Source organism: Pygocentrus nattereri, chromosome 5 (assembly GCF_015220715.1).
Source record: "Pygocentrus nattereri isolate fPygNat1 chromosome 5, fPygNat1.pri, whole genome shotgun sequence".
Taxonomy (NCBI): Eukaryota; Metazoa; Chordata; class Actinopteri; order Characiformes; family Serrasalmidae; genus Pygocentrus; species Pygocentrus nattereri.
This window is the reverse complement of record NC_051215.1, coordinates 1151941-1168127: the sequence shown is the minus strand read 5'-3', so window position 1 is coordinate 1168127 and position 16187 is coordinate 1151941. Positions and strand designations below refer to the sequence as shown.

Below are 16187 nucleotides of genomic sequence, written 5' to 3'. Positions count from 1 at the left end.
TTCCTATACACACATTCCTGCTCAGACATGGTCAAGGATCCGAATTACTGAGGACCTCTGCACACACAGCTCACATAAAGCAAGTAAGCGAACAGATGAGGAACGTTTAATGCTGCAAATGCATTTATGACTCTGTCTGACGCTGGAAGAAACGCGTGAACCCTCAGCAGCTCCTAAAAACGCGTTAGATATCCGTGTGAATAAAAAAAAGCCCCCGAGTGGAAAGGTGGTTCCTTACTGAGGATTACGAAATGTGATCGCCGCTAAAACTCAAGCGTATTCTTCTCAGATGCGGTAACAGGACGGTGTGCACGTTGTGCGTTTGGCCTGTTGACAGCTTTTCAAGAGCTGTTTCTTCCTGTTTGCTAAGGTAAACACAACAATCGATACGTCGCAAAAGTCAGTGAGGAAAGCTGTTCTTTCTAAAGCCCTCTAGTCTGGGCTAAAGGTGATCAGGTAATGTGATCTGGATCTCTGCACAGGTTACTGTTTACCTGCCATCCAATATACTGTGTGCGCATGTGTACCATAACCATGCAGCAGCTTGCCCTTTGAGGACAGAAGCCGCATTCCAGAGAGACAGATAATAATTCTGTAGTTCACTTCGTTTATCCCTCCTCCTCTCTCCATCTCAGTTTTCCTCTCTCTCTCTGCTTCCTTGTGCCCAGAAGGTCCATAACAGACCTTCCCAAACTTATCTATGACCTCAATGGAGGCAACTCTTTTACCAACTCTTGCTAAACAACCAAATGAAATACATAGAGACTTCAAAAGGCCGGTGTGTTGCTCTTAGTGGTTAAATTTCCTAATAAAGCCCTAATCACAGCCCTTCCATTCCATCACCGCATGCAGTGACATGTGAAGTTCTGTTCGTGTTGCCAACTGTTTCCTCTTAGCAAACCGACCAAATCACAACAAAGCCAACTGCATTACTGTTGAGTTTGTCTACAGACACACTGTCAACACCACAACCAATAAAAGCCTGGCAAACAAAACGTGACTGGCAATTGACAAACACCATTATTTTTATCTTCACTGTAACTGTAACTCTTCGATCTGCTGTCTCTGGGACTGGAATTGGTATCAGTCACTCAAACTGGGATAAAATTGGATTGCGCAAAAATATATATATGTTTGGGATCAGTGACTGGGATTAACATCGGGTTCTAAGGTTGGGATCAGTCACTGGTACTCGGATAAAACGTTGGGGTTAAGGTCTCTGGGATTGAGAATGGATGATTCTTTGAGATTGTTATCCGCCTTGGAGACTGGGATTATTCTCAAGAATTGTTTTTACCCTTTGAGATTGGGATCGGTGATGTTTTGGGGTTGGTTTCTGAAATTGGGGTCACGTTATGGGATTGGTATCAACCTTTGGGACTGGGATTATTCTCAAGAATTGAGATTACCCACTGGGATTGAAACTATTGTCTAGGATTGGAATTTGTGATGTGTATTGGGGTTGGCTTCTGGGATTGTGATCTCTGTAGGGGATTGGTATCAGCCTCGGAGACAGGGTTTATTCTCAAGGATCGGGGTTGGTTTCTGGGATTGGGATGACAGTCCAGTAGATGCTTGTTTTGCAGTGACATTTCCCATTGGGAAAGGGTTCTGATGGGGAAGCCATGTTGCTATGTCTTATTACATATTCCACGCATTTAAATTACAGTGAAATAACTGCAGAGGTCAAAACGAGGTTTGGTTGACAAGGCATTAAATGCAAAGCTGCACTATTAGATCTGATTCAGTCAAAAGCTAGAGCTTTCTTAAGGTGTACTGTTTAGAGTTACTGACTGATGATTAACTAATCTGGCCTGATGATGAAAGCCCATCACTCAGCGGCATTAATCAATCACCTCCAGGGCTTGTGGTCTTAAAGCTTTCCAGAGCAGTCAGACGATCATCAGATGAGGGGATTAAAACTAATCAAACCCCAGGAATGCAGGTCGCAAGATTCCTATGTTAGCTAGATAAATGTCAAGGAGAAGTAATGGAATGTCCATATTAATGAGGAATCCTGCTTTAGGAAATTCCTCCCAGATCTTCCTTTAGTTCTTTGTGAATAGACACAAAGAAATGAGCCACTGTGTCTCAACAAACATGCGGTCAGGTTGGTGTAAAGGTAATCAAGACTGGTCACTGGGCCGAGCTGCTTAAACTACCACTGTAGCAGTAATTCCATTGGGCCATTTGTTATTAGGGGTCAAATGTGCGTCAGTTCATTACACATAATCCAGGACAATTTATATTTACTTCTACAGTGCAGTCCAAATAAATGTGATAGCTGGAAGTACCTCTCTGAGTAAGTCTCCGATGAGCCAAAGGGAAAATGTTTCAGATTCAAGCACAGCTGCCGTTTTCTGGCAGGTTTCATGCAGAACCAGAATTACACTAAGGAATAGTTTGATGCCGTTGAGCTCTTACAACAAATTAGTCCATCAGCCAAGATGTTTCTGATATTTGACATATGGATCAAATTAAAGGAAATGGTTCTAAATGGAACCATTTCCTTTACTGAAAAACCTTGAAGAACCATTTTGAAGACTGTAGGTCAATAAAGTCCAAGCGAGCTCTCCCATTGGTTAGGACTTCAGGAGCTGGACTGAAGGCCTTACAGGTTAGATTAACTACCAACACAATTAGGAAGTGACAGAGGAATCAACCACTTACAAAAACATCACTGTAGAGCTTCTGGAGGTTCTAGATACATCACTGACTGTGAATATGAGCCGTAGTGTAAGCAGGTTTGGGTTAGTTGTTAGGAATGGTAAACAGTGGCGGCAGCTCTATGTCAGAACTCTTTACTGGGAGAGTCACTGTAACACTGATACAAGATCACATATATGATCACGTCTGACACGCGATTCTCAGAAAATATATAGAACGTCTTTTACAAGTTTCAGATGTTTTTATTTAATGTAGAACAGCTGAAAATGTCAATGTGCACCAACATTAACTTGGTGCTAACAGTACTGTGCGAAAGTCTTAGGCATCCAAGACACTTTTTCAAAATGTATTTGTGTAGTTTGCGTTTATTTGCTGAGAAAAGTGTTTATATTTGGATAAACAAAATGATAGAATATTAATTAATAATAATTTTATGTATATAAATAATAAACAGTTATTTTCTGGATGTTAGTGTGTGTGTTTACCCATCTCCAAGCCTCTCCTCGAGGAAGCCCAGTATTATATGTAGTTATAAAGCAGCTCCTGGTTTGACCAATCAGTGCTCAGTAAATTGAGCTCATGATGTCATTGATGATATTAACGAGTCTCTGTGGCGGCTGTGAAGGTGTCCAGAAAAAATATGGACCTGAGAAATTCTTGTTACTGTTTATTGTTTTTCTGTTTATTTGAATTATGAATACGACTTTATTCTAATGTATATTGTGATAAACTCCCTGCTGAGGTCAGCTGGTTAAACATTTGCTTAGACGCCTAAAACTCTCACTCAGTACTACTAGAGTCCCATAGGGGAGCTAGCAGGAATCATCATTACTGTAGAGTTTTTACATCTATAGCCCGAAACTGAAGGCCTACCCTCTTAAAAAATTTGGTTATTTTGTAAAGATGGAGGTTCTATATAGAACCAGGTATACTCAAAGAACCATTTACATGCTTAAATGGTTCTTTGCATGGTGAAATTGTTCTTCAGATTGATGGAAAATGTGCTGTATGTGGTTCTATGTAGCTCCAGAAATGGAACTATTGTTACGATCTCAAGCTTGTACCATTAGAAGAACCATTTTTTGTGCTTCATGCCACTAAGCATGCAAATGGTTCTTTGCATGTATGGCTCTGTATATAACCATTGTCTTTACTGAAGAACCCTTGAGGAACCCTCTGTTTTAAAAGTAGACCTGATAGTCACAGTTCACCACAGTAGATGATACTATACAGTTTCAGAAACCACATAAACAGGTCCATCACAGCGACTCCACACAGTTTGAAGCAATGCAGGCCTGCAGTTTAATGTTTATTGTGGTGTATAAGCTTAGCGGCACTAGCCTTGTAGTTCCAGTGCTAAACTATCTTAAAACCCAGCATGACTTTGCTGATCGACTACATTCGGGGTCAGTTGTGCAAAAATCACTTTATTTAAGGTTTTTGGCTGAACTGTCGCTTTGAGCTGGATGGTGGATGAGGTTTGCACAAGGGGCCGCAGGAGCATAAAGCCCCACACACACACACACACACACACACACACACACACACACACACACACACACACACACACACACACACCCGTACCAGCTCCGGGAGAGACTCCTGACTCCACACACACACCTGTAAGTTGCGCAATTCACCTGGAATCTCCACAGAAACAAGCCCGTACACGGCCGACAGACGGGTACAGACACACCCTTTCACAACAATACACTCACAATTCCTCTCATGTCCCCAGCGCACACACACACAGTCATATGCAAAAGTTTGAGCACCCCTCTTTATTTATATATATATACTTACTGAGTTTGACAGCAAAAAAAAGAGATTTTTTTTAAAAATTGGCAAAACTTTTGTACGTTCCACGTTTTATGTTTCTTTTTTTCCCCCTCAATGTGTCATACTCAGAAAAGAAAAATTAACTGTGTATTAAAATGTGCAGAATAATGTTTTAACTTTATTTACGCTTGGAAAATCAACAGCAACGTGTCATGTGACCGGGGCGCCCAAACTTTTTCACATGACTGTACACACAAGACTTTCTCACGAAAATGATGACAGCTCAGAGTCATCGGGCAGATAGTTCAGCAGGCAATCTGAGCTCTGTATGGTCCCACGCATGGTCAAATGTAGGTGTATGTGTTGCTGAAATGGGGTTTAGGAATTCCTTCTGGAATGAAATAGTGCACCTGGAAGTACGTGGAAAAATCCATATACTCCTTTTCTGTATGGAACAGCAGAAAGTTGCTGCACTGTGAGTATTAATGCAGTAGTTATGGTGTAAGTACAGGCAGATCAATGTCTGTTTCAGTTCTCAGAAGTCATTAGGCCTTCTACGAAGGCCTGGCAGGCCCTGAGGGCTCTGCACTGACCACCACTTTCATTTTCCACAAAAACGTCTCTTCCCGTTGCCGTTTGAGGTCACAGACCAAACTTCATTTGGATTCTACTCAAGTGTGCGTGGATGAGATGCTTCAGATGCTTTTCTCACTCCGTTTTCTACTCTTTCCTTAACTCAGCCCAGACACGCTTGGCGTCTGAAATTTGCTTCTTTGGTTTTAGCCCTGGAGCTACGGGGCTAATGTAGCTAACAAGTAATGAGAGCTTATGTGCACCAATTAGCATCATGCTAACTGCATTACAGACTTGCCTAAAATCACATGGAGTCATTGATCAGCTCTAGTATAGATTAATTATGAGGTTATCAATAAAAATGGAACAAAAGCTCAGGTGCTTGGCTGCACAACACGCTTTCGCCCGTTTACGGAGGTAAAAAGTTCAGAGCACATCTAAAGCAAACTTCAGACGCCACATGTTTTGGGTGAATTTATCTGGTTATTTTTTTTGTTTTTTGTTTGCCCCTCGTTTTCCAATAGAAGGTTGAAGTCCAACCTTATGGTGTGCGAGTGTGTATAGTGGTGGGGGGTGTTTGGGCAGTAGGATCCCCTTCTTGAACGAATGCGACCCCTCAGCTCAGGTTAATGTACAACCCCCTCAGGCAGAAACCGCCCTGGCTTCCTCATACAGTCTCATAGAGCTCCTTCCTTCTTTTTGAACTACTTCCAGCTGCAATGTTTACCGTGATAAACATCTGGTTTGTCTCAACAGTTCATATTTTACAGATTCTAAAAATATCAGTTCTTTATTTCTTCATATTCTTGAATATTCCCAAACTTTACGGTCTGAATGCACCAATGCAAAAGTGCAGTGACTGTTTTAGTTACTTAACTGCTTACTTATTACTTACTAATACTAATACTTAATTGCCACACACTACGCAACGTGCACACGGTCCCAGGTGACACCCTCCCTCATCAAAATATCTTTGCAGCAAGCCTATTAGTGGACTCTACGCTAGTGGTTACAGTCGTACCAATAAAGCACCGCGAGTGGAACTAATGTGAACTGCAATAAACTGAATTCAGGTCAACTGAACTTAAACAAACTAAACTGCCTCGAACTGAAATGAAACTGACTGATTCAGACAGAGCTAAACAGAGCAGTAAGAAACTGATCAGAACCGGGTCGATCAAACCAATTTTAACCAAACCTAATTTATGGATTGAGCTGAACTGACTTGATTGAACTGAATAAAACCGAACTAACGCAAACCGACTTGAATAAAACTGAACTGAATATAATTAGATTTAAGTAAACTGAATTAAACTGAACAGGAGTTGAACTTGATGTGAACTGAACTAAACTGAGCAGATTTGGGTTGAAATTAAATGAATTAATCTTAAACTGAATTGACTTAACCAGAACTGGATTTGTGAACTGAACTGAGAAAAACTGAAGTGAACTGAACAGAATTAAACTCAACTGAACTGATGTAAACTGACTTGTTCTGAACAGAATGGAATCAAACAGACATGAACTGAACTGACCTGACCTAAGGTGAACTGAATTGGACAGAATTAAGTTGCAGTGAACTGATCTGAATTGGACACAGTTGGAATGAACTAAAATAAACTTAAATAAACTGAAATTAATTGACTTGATCGGGACTGAACTGAACTGAATAAAACTGGATTCAAGTGAGATGAACAGAATTGAACTAGATTGAACTGACTTGGCCTGAACTGAATGAGTAAATGGAAACTGACTTGAACTGAACAGAATTGGAAAAAACTGGACTGAAGTGAACTGAAATAAACTGAACAGAAGTAAACTGATGTGAATTGAATTAAACTGAACAGAAGTAAATTGACGTGAACTGAACTGAATTAAACTGAACAGAAGTAAATTGACGTGAACTGAACTGAATTAAACAGAAGTAAACTGACGACAACTGAACTGAATTAAACTGAACAGAAGTAAATTGATGTGAACTGAACTGAATTAAACTGAACAGAAGTAAATTGATGTGAACTGAACTGAATTAAACAGAAGTAAACTGACGACAACTGAACTGAATTAAACTGAACAGAAGTAAATTGACGTGAACTGAACTGAATTAAACTGAACAGAAGTAAATTGATGTGAACTGAACTGAATTAAACAGAAGTAAACTGACGACAACTGAACTGAATTAAACTGAACAGAAGTAAATTGACGTGAACTGAACTGAATTAAACTGAAGTAAATTGACGTGAACTGAGCTGAATTAAACTGAACAGAAGTAAATTGATGTGAACTGAACTGAATTAAACAGAAGTAAATTGATGTGAACTGAACTGAATTAAACTGAACAGAAGTAAATTGACGTGAACTGAACTGAATTAAACTGAACAGAAGTAAATTGACGTGAACTGAACTGAATTAAACTGAACAGAAGTAAATTGACGTGAACTGAACTGAATTAAACAGAAGTAAACTGACGACAACTGAACTGAATTAAACTGAACAGAAGTAAATTGACGTGAACTGAACTGAATTAAACTGAACAGAAGTAAATTGACGTGAACTGAACTGAATTAAACAGAAGTAAACTGACGACAACTGAACTGAATTAAACTGAACAGAAGTAAATTGATGTGAACTGAACTGAGTTAAACTGAAGTAAATTGACGTGAACTGAACTGAACTGGTGTGAACTGAATGGACCTGAACAGAAATTAAAACTGAACTGAATTAACTTTAAAACTTATTCATCTACACATCTGTACATTTAACCACCAACATAAGTGGAAAAAACTTTCCAAAACTTTTGCATCAACAAACTGACCACCAGTGCACTTTACAACCTTTATATCTCTCCTTCAATCGCTTTAATCAGCAGCTACACCTTCTTCAAAAGAGTGAAGAACACCAAAGCACTGACGTCTGGGCTCGTCCAACAGTTGGGAAAAGCTGCCTCACACATACGAGAGCAGATTCCCACACGGTGAGAAAAGCAGGTTTGGATAGGCTGAAACTAAAACTAGTCTGTGGGGTTTTTGAGGCCTGAAACCAAAACTAAACCCTCAGAGTCTGCAGAGTCCACAGCAACACAGAGACATAAAGGTCTACCAAACCTAATGTGAACGAGTTTAAACTCCACTATTCCCGGATGAAACTCCGCTGAGCTCTTACCGTTCAGTACGATTGAGATGAGAATGTCCTGTTTTCCTCCAGTTAAAGTCCTAAAGTCCTACTCTCCCTGGGAAACCTGCAGGTGAGCCATTTCCACGTCCACGAGTTCAGCTCAGCTCCCTCTGAGAGCTCTCTCACATCCTGACTCTCTCCCTGCGCCTCTGATCTCTCACTCCGAGCTGTTAAAGTCCACTCTGTTACCTGAGGCTCCACCAGGTGGGAACAGAGGGGAGGGCCCAGCCACTGTGGGCAGAGCTGCTGCTCTCTGTCTCCACCTGCTGAAACTAATCCATACTTACACTGAAATTCTGTGCTCAGTGAATCGTCTTACAGTTTCCACAGCAGATGTTTCTATTAAACATCTATTTTACAGGTTATTAATAACAACAACAACAATCATAACAATAGCTTTGTTTAAGTAGCACCTCCTGAGGATAATATTCATATCGCTGCCGTCGGATCAAAACCTTGTATCTCCAAAATTGTAATTTTACAGGAGAAGGAAAAAACCTACTCTGCTTTTAATAGAAGTCAATGGAACCAGACGTTTTTCCAGGTAGTTTTAGGTCGTTTGTTTTGGTTCTTTCATCACGAAATTTACTCACAATGTATAAGACTATGGGTGTTTTCATATTCTGTCAAAAACTGAAAAACAACAAAACTGCAGGTGTGAGGTTTTGTTCATATAGTTGTTGGAAGAAAACCAGATTAAGTTTACAGGAGAAGTCGTGTAAGTCAGCAGACTTTTCACCAAGTTTCTTTTGGTCTGTTCATCCTGAAGTTTGTACACAATTTAAATAAAGACATTTACAAATTATGTCAACAACTGAAAAGGCCAGGCAAGTTTATTTATAGAGCAGCTTTCATACACTGCTGTCAGAAAAGGGCTTCCCAAACGAGAGAATAGAGAAAATACAGATTGGTTTAAAAAAAGTGAAGTGAGCAGGAACGGGACACAATTAAACATGACTAAAACATCCTTACATTAAAAACACGGATGGCTCAGAAATCAAACAGAAGAAAATTTAAAAATGATAATAAATAAGTGCCAAAAATGGAGATTGGACTTTCGTGGATAACCCACACCAAACCTCACAGTGAGTGTAGCCTTGAACCCGGACACATCCTGATTACATAACACCTTCAGAACTGCAGAAATGCATCATTTGCTGATCCTAATTTTACAAATTTATGTTATATAAACTCCAAAAACTGTCCTAGTCAAACTTATTTCACCTTATATAAGATACCAATTAGATATAATATAGATAAGATCACAAAATTAAACACTGTTAAAGTAAAAATAAATAAAGAGTAAATCAATTAAACATTAAAATAGAAAAACAAGAATAAAACAGTCATTAAATAAACATCAAACGAATAATTTGCCCATTTGTGTAGTCCATTTATTCTATGTACTACTTTTTAGATATGTTGAGGTTTATATAACAACAAATAAGTGATAAATGATAGACTCAATTAAAAAAAAAGTCTGATGAGCCACTTTTACAGTGTGTGTGTGTTTATTATCGCTTGTTTTTTCACCAGCCTGCTGAATTATTTACTACTTTCTTTTTATTGTTATATTTTTATTTTTAGTGAAGATGCGTTTAGTTTTCTACATCAGATTAACAGCCGTGTGTTTATAATCTCACGCAGGTTTAATCTTCTAAAGCTTCAGAAAGAGAAAGTGCTGATCAGATCATTAATCACTTAATCATCAATAACTGAGGAGGATCAAAGAGCTAAACGGTGTGAACTGCAGCTTCATCACCAACGTGATCAAAAAAGTATAAACACGGTTTTTAAAGGCGGTTTTCCTGTTAGCGCTGCTGCCGTTAACCACTGAGCTCCCTTACATAAACAAACAAATGACATCAGTTAGCTGTGAAACTATAGAGGAAGATTTTAAAATGTAAAAATTGTTTAATTTCATTTTTTTGTTTAAAGGTTCTGTCAACAAAACTAGAAAATGCAAAGTGAAACTTTATTATATAAATACATGTAATTTTTTGCTCTGAGGGTCTGAACTTTTAAAAATTTTTTAATTTCTAAAATTTTAAAAGTTATGTAAACTTAGTTTGTTTTCCATGAATATTTGTAATCACTGCTGAAGTTAAATGGAATATAAAAATGAAAACTAAGTATAAATAATTATGTCTTTTACTTGAAATCAAGATACTATGTAGAATTACTGGGCAAATCAGCTGATATAACCAAAAAAGTTCAATCAAGTTGCTTTTTAGGTTTAAAAACTTGACATTATTGAAGTTATGCTAATTTGAGTTTTCACTTTTTAAGGCAGCTGTAAAGTAAATTCAGCTTATGTGGGCCTGCAGTGTCGTGATGGAGGGTTAAAAGCATTTTATAAATGTTTTTATTTGCTGTTTATATCTGTAGGGTCATCATCTTGATGGTCCACATAAACTTGTTTATCTCCAAAACAGTAACTTTACGTTCCTAACTTTTGGTGTTAATCAGTTTAACGAGATTTTATTTCTATCAGTCCATTCATCGTGAAATTTACACACAGAGTAAAGGAAACGCAAAACTTTCTTTTGTTGATTTATTCATTTGTTTTTGTTTTTTGTCCACCGTGATACATTGAAACATTGAAACATTGTATTTTCCCTTTTTTTGTAAATTTTAATTTGAAGATTTGTTCATCTTTCTCCCAAACCAAAAGCATTTGAAACTAAATCAATCAGTATTTTTGTGAGGTTTTGTGTTTAATTTGAAACAATAGATTTATTTTCTAAACACAGATCAGCAAAAAACGTTTTATATTTAAATGTTATATTTTAATTTATTTAAAGAAAACATACAAAACAAACGTCAGACCAATTTATCAGACACCACATGGGAATATGTGAACAGTACAGGAGGATGCACACACACACACACACACACACACACACACACACACACACACACTCACACATACACACACACACACACACACACACTCTCACACATACACACACACACACAGTCACACACACACACACACACACACTCACACACATACACACACACACACACACACACACACACTCTCACACATACACACACACACACACAGTCACACACACACACACACACACACTCTCACACATACACACACACACACAGTCACACACACACACACACACACACTCTCACACATACACACACACACACACACACACACACTCTCACACATACACACACACACACACAGTCACACACACACACACACACACACACTCTCACACATACACACACACACAGTCACACACACACACACACACACTCTCTCACACACACACACACACACACACACAGTCACACACACATACACACACACACACACACAAATATATCCTAAATATAACCGAGATCATGATCCTACATATAACCAATTCCCCCCCAGCCCACTGAGACTGAGAAGGTATCTCTGAGTGAATGTCTTGCTGTGATTATTTATAGAGCAGTCCAGACTCGGCGAGTGTTTTCCCGCAGGCTGTTTCTGGGACTCTTATTTTATCTGGAGAGTTCTGTTGACTTTCTGGAGAAATGTGCGCTGAAAGGTGCGTAGAACCTTCGTTTAGTTCAGTCACACCATAAACCAGATCGTGTTTCTCTCGGCTCCGTTTCGGTCTTCAGCGTTCGGGATTCATTTCATTCTGTTGTGCTGGTTCAGCTCCTGGTCCATCTTAACCAGTTAACCAGCAGTTAGCCAGATAACTTCAGCCCAAGTTGAGGAATTTACACTAAGCTCTTTTCCTATTGGACAAACTTCACTTTGGGCTTAAGCTATCTATACTCTCAAAAAATGGTGGTTCTTCAAAAGTTCTGGTTTTATCCAGAACCATGAACACTCAGAGAGCGATTAGCATGATTAAATGGCTCTTTGCTTGGTGATGTGGTTCTTCAGATTGATGGAATGTGTTTTACATGGTTCTATATAGAACCTTTTTGAATATGGTTCTGCATAGCAGCAGGCTTGACATCGTAACAATAGAAGAACCCTTTTTGGTGCTATATAGAGCCATATACAGCACATTCTCCACCAGTCTGAAGAACCTTTTCACCATGCAGAGAACCCTATAAGCATGCAAATGATTCTTTGAGTGTTCCTGAACCATTTTCTTTCTAATGAACCCTTGAGGAACCATCTTTTGTAAGTGTGCATCTGTGCTGAGACACAGCGGAGTTGTGAAACACTCAACTCCACTGCTCCACTGTTGGTTCTCGCTCTTTTATTTTTATACTCTCAGAAATAAAGGTACTAGACTGTCTCTGGGTCAGTTCCCCTCTAGTCACTGAGGTGGAACCCTCAAGGCTCCATCTCAGTGCCTTTAGTCAGGGAACATAACTGAACCATAATCCACTGAGATGATCTGTTCTACCGACTCCATACTGTGTTTACTCAGGCAGGGCACAGAACCCCAGTCTACAGTGTAGTAGGTGAAGGTGGTGTTAGGAGTCTTGCCCAAGGACTCTTATTGGTATAGTGTAGGGTGTTTACCCAGACGGGCCACTGAACCCCAGTCTACAGCATAGTAGGTGAAGGTGGTGTTAGGAGTCTTGCCCAAGGACTCTTATTGGTATAGTGTAGGGTGTTTACCCAGGTGGGGCACTGAACCCCAGTCTACAGTGTAGTAGGTGAAGGTGGTGTTGGGAGTCTTGCCCAAGGACTCTTATTGGTATAGTGTAGGGTGTTTACCCAGGTGGGGCACTGAACCCCAGTCTACAGTGTAGTAGGTGAAGGTGGTGTTGGGAGTCTTGCCCAAGGACTCTTATTGGTATAGTGTAAGGTGTTTACCCAGGTGGGGCACTGAACCCCAGTCTACAGCGTAGTAGGTGAAGGTGGTGTTAGGAGTCTTTCCCAAGGACTCTTATTGGTATAGTGTAGGGTGTTTACCCAGGTGGGGCACTGAACCCCAGTCTACAGTGTAGTAGGTGAAGGTAGTGTTAGGAGTCTTTCCCAAGGACTCTTATTGGTGTAGTGTAGGGTGTTTACCCAGGTGGGGCACTGAACCCCAGTCTACAGTGTAGTAGGTGAAGGTAGTGTTAGGAGTCTTTCCCAAGGACTCTTATTGGTGTAGTGTAGGGTGTTTACCCAGGTGGGGCACTGAACCCCAGTCTACAGCGTAGTAGGTGAAGGTGGTGTTAGGAGTCTTGCCCAAGGACTCTTATTGGTATAGTGTAGGGTGTTTACCCAGGTGGGGCACTGAACCCCAGTCTACAGTGTAGTAGGTGAAGGTGGTGTTAGGAGTCTTGCCCAAGGACTCTTATTGGTATAGTGTAGGGTGTTTACCCAGGTGGGGCACTGAACCCCAGTCTACAGCATAGTAGGTGAAGGTGGTGTTAGGAGTCTTGCCCAAGGACTCTTATTGGTATAGTGTAGGGTGTTTACCCAGGTGGGGCACTGAACCCCAGTCTACAGTGTAGTAGGTGAAGGTAGTGTTAGGAGTCTTTCCCAAGGACTCTTATTGGTATAGTGTAGGGTGTTTACCCAGACGGGCCACTGAACCCCAGTCTACAGTGTAGTAGGTGAAGGTGGTGTTAGGAGTCTTGCCCAAGGACTCTTATTGGTATAGTGTAGGGCGTTTACCCAGGCGGGGCACTGAACCCCAGGCTACAGTGTAGAAGGCAGAGGTGTTACCCACTACACTATATATGTAATGAAGAGAAATAAAAACAAATAAAACACTAAATGCCTTCACTTAGAAACTTGCTTGACCTCATAACAGTAGCAGAACTCTTTTTGGTGCTATATAGAACCATATACAGCACAATCTCCATCAGACTGAAGAACCTTTTCACATGTAAGCATGTTCTTGGTTCTGATAGTAAGGGGACAGTTGGGCCGCTGGTGTTCTGCTCAGCGTTTTCCGGGCGGCCCACCGGTTTTTTAGCAGAGTAATAGACATAATTCCACGGATCATCATTCCTTTTCCCTCACAGTCCAATCTACTCATTTCTCCTTCCTTCATTTCTTTACTCATACTTTGTAAATTAGTAAACGAATTTTAATCCAGCGCAGCGTCGTCAACATTTTCTACAACATCATTTCACATCAGGTCTGGTCATTAATTTCTCACTCAGCTGTTTGTAATATTTGTCTTGGTTTATTTTCCAAAATAAAAGTCTCTGTTTGAGGAGATTAAAAACTGGGTAGGTCTTGAGGTGTCTTTACACTCATCCTGTCATATCCATGTTTTTCTTTATATTTTGTCATGTTTATGTAAAGTTAGGCTCTCTTTTTGTGTGTGGTCTGTTGAGGGGCTCACTTGAGGGAGCTAATGTATACAAATGCCAATGGTATGAACTTTTCCAGATGTTCCGTTATATGAACGTATGGATGTGTGTGTCTCTACCCATGTTATGTATGTGCGTACATTCAGCATAAAAGCAGAGGCAGCTTCACAAAGAGAGAGATCCCACATTCGGCCTCCGGGACTCCCATAGGGCTACAGCAAATAAAGTCGTTCGTGTTTAAATCCAGATAGTGTCTACAGAGCTTTCGTCTCCACACCTACACAACTGAGAATAAACAACGATCTTGAGTGCAGGACACTAATCTGGGTGGACCAGCAGTGGGGTGTCGACCTAATCAGGCCAGCGGAGTGATATATGCTCGCTATCTGGGTAGAACCATTGTCTTTCCTAAAGAACCCTTGAAGAACCGTCTTTATTACGGATGCAGCATTGCTCCCAAGAAGCGTTTTGGTGCATTTATTTTTAAGAGTGAATGTTATTCTTTTTAAACTGTTCCAGGTGCCTCACAAACGTTGATCTGATGTTGGAGAAGGAGGAGGAGGAGGATGCTGTGAAGCAGGAGGACCAGATGGAGCAGAAGAGAGAAGAAGCTACATGCTGCAGTGGGAGAGGTAAAGAGGCGGACAGGAGGTCAGACAGGAGGTGTTCATTGGAGCAGGATGAGGGTCCAGAGGAGAAGATCGCTGGTCGTGATGTTGCAGGTGGACGTCTGGTCTGGGACATTCCTGCAGGCAGGAGGTTTGGGGGTCTCCCCGCGCAGTGGTCTGTCGGGCAGGAGGTGGTGGACGTGTTTGAGTGCTGTTTGGAGGAGGTGGAGCATCTCCAGCTCAGACGGGAGACCCTGGTGCAGGAGCTGCTGGCATTAGAGCGCCCCCTGCAGGCTCAGCTGCAGGACCTGCGGCTGCAGCTCACACACGCGCGCAGCCGCCTCTCACATGCAGAGCTGCACACACGCACGCTGCAGGAGGAGGTGAAGCGCGTGAAGAGGAAACTGTTCACCGTGATGAGAGACTGCATCCAAAGCCAGATCACCCTCTCAGCGCAGAAATACGAGGTGGAGCAGTTCACCTTCATACAGGTAACGGTCAGAACTCGGTACCGGTCAGTGGCGTGTATCTTTATGTCCATTTTTTATCACTGAATGATTTAGTAAGTGCCTGATATTCGTGACACTGTGCATCAAAATAAAATTACACCTTCGTATGTGCCTAAGGAAACTTTTAAAGAGTAATTTGTTCAAAATATATAATAAATATAATAATGTTTAATATAATCGTTTGTATAATTTTATCTTTTAAGCCTTTAAAATAATAACATTGGTAAATAGGTCACCTCATTCGCCAGTACAAGGTGGGTGTTTCCAATAAAGTGGCCAGTGAGTGGAAGTACACGGTGGGTGTTTCTAATAAAGTGGCCAGTGAACAGAAGCCCACGATGGGTGTTTCTAATAAATTGGCCAGTGAGCGGAAGCACAAGGTAAGTGTTTCCAATAAAGTGGCCAGTGAGTGGAAGCACAAGGTAAGTGTTTCCAATAAAGTGGCCAGTGAGTGGAAGCACAAGGTGGGTGTTTCTAATAAAGTGGCCATGTGTGAAAGCACAAGATGGGTGTTTCTGATATTTACACCACCTGGTCGTTTGGTCTTCCGTCCACCTTGTGTGTCTGTTGTGCAGGAGGAGCTGCAGGACGAGGTGCTGCAGCGGCTGCAGGAGTTAACGCAGCTGCGTGAGAACCAGCAGAG

At 40.8% G+C, this 16187-nt stretch overlaps 2 protein-coding genes across 4 annotated transcripts in view; one reads left to right on the top strand and one right to left on the bottom strand.

The window, feature by feature from the left end:
* si:dkey-157l19.2 (uncharacterized protein KIAA1522) overlaps window positions 1–8354 on the bottom strand; it is a 51109-nt gene extending 42755 nt beyond the window's left edge. For all 3 annotated transcript variants that reach the window (XM_017720115.1, XM_017720113.1, XM_017720114.1), the window contains exon 1: window positions 8182–8354. The gene's annotated coding sequence lies outside the window, so the exon portion shown is untranslated. The remainder of the gene's footprint in view (window positions 1–8181) is intronic.
* A 3311-nt stretch (window positions 8355–11665) lies between these two features.
* Window positions 11666–16187, top strand: part of LOC108440934 (syncoilin-like) — a 9250-nt gene continuing 4728 nt past the window's right edge. Inside the window, exons 1-3 of the mRNA XM_017720134.2 lie at window positions 11666–11750; window positions 14947–15526; window positions 16120–16187. The exon at window positions 16120–16187 is cut by the window's right edge and continues 135 nt beyond it. Coding sequence (XP_017575623.1) covers window positions 11737–11750; window positions 14947–15526; window positions 16120–16187 — 662 coding nt within the window. The 5' untranslated portion in view covers window positions 11666–11736. The remainder of the gene's footprint in view (window positions 11751–14946; window positions 15527–16119) is intronic.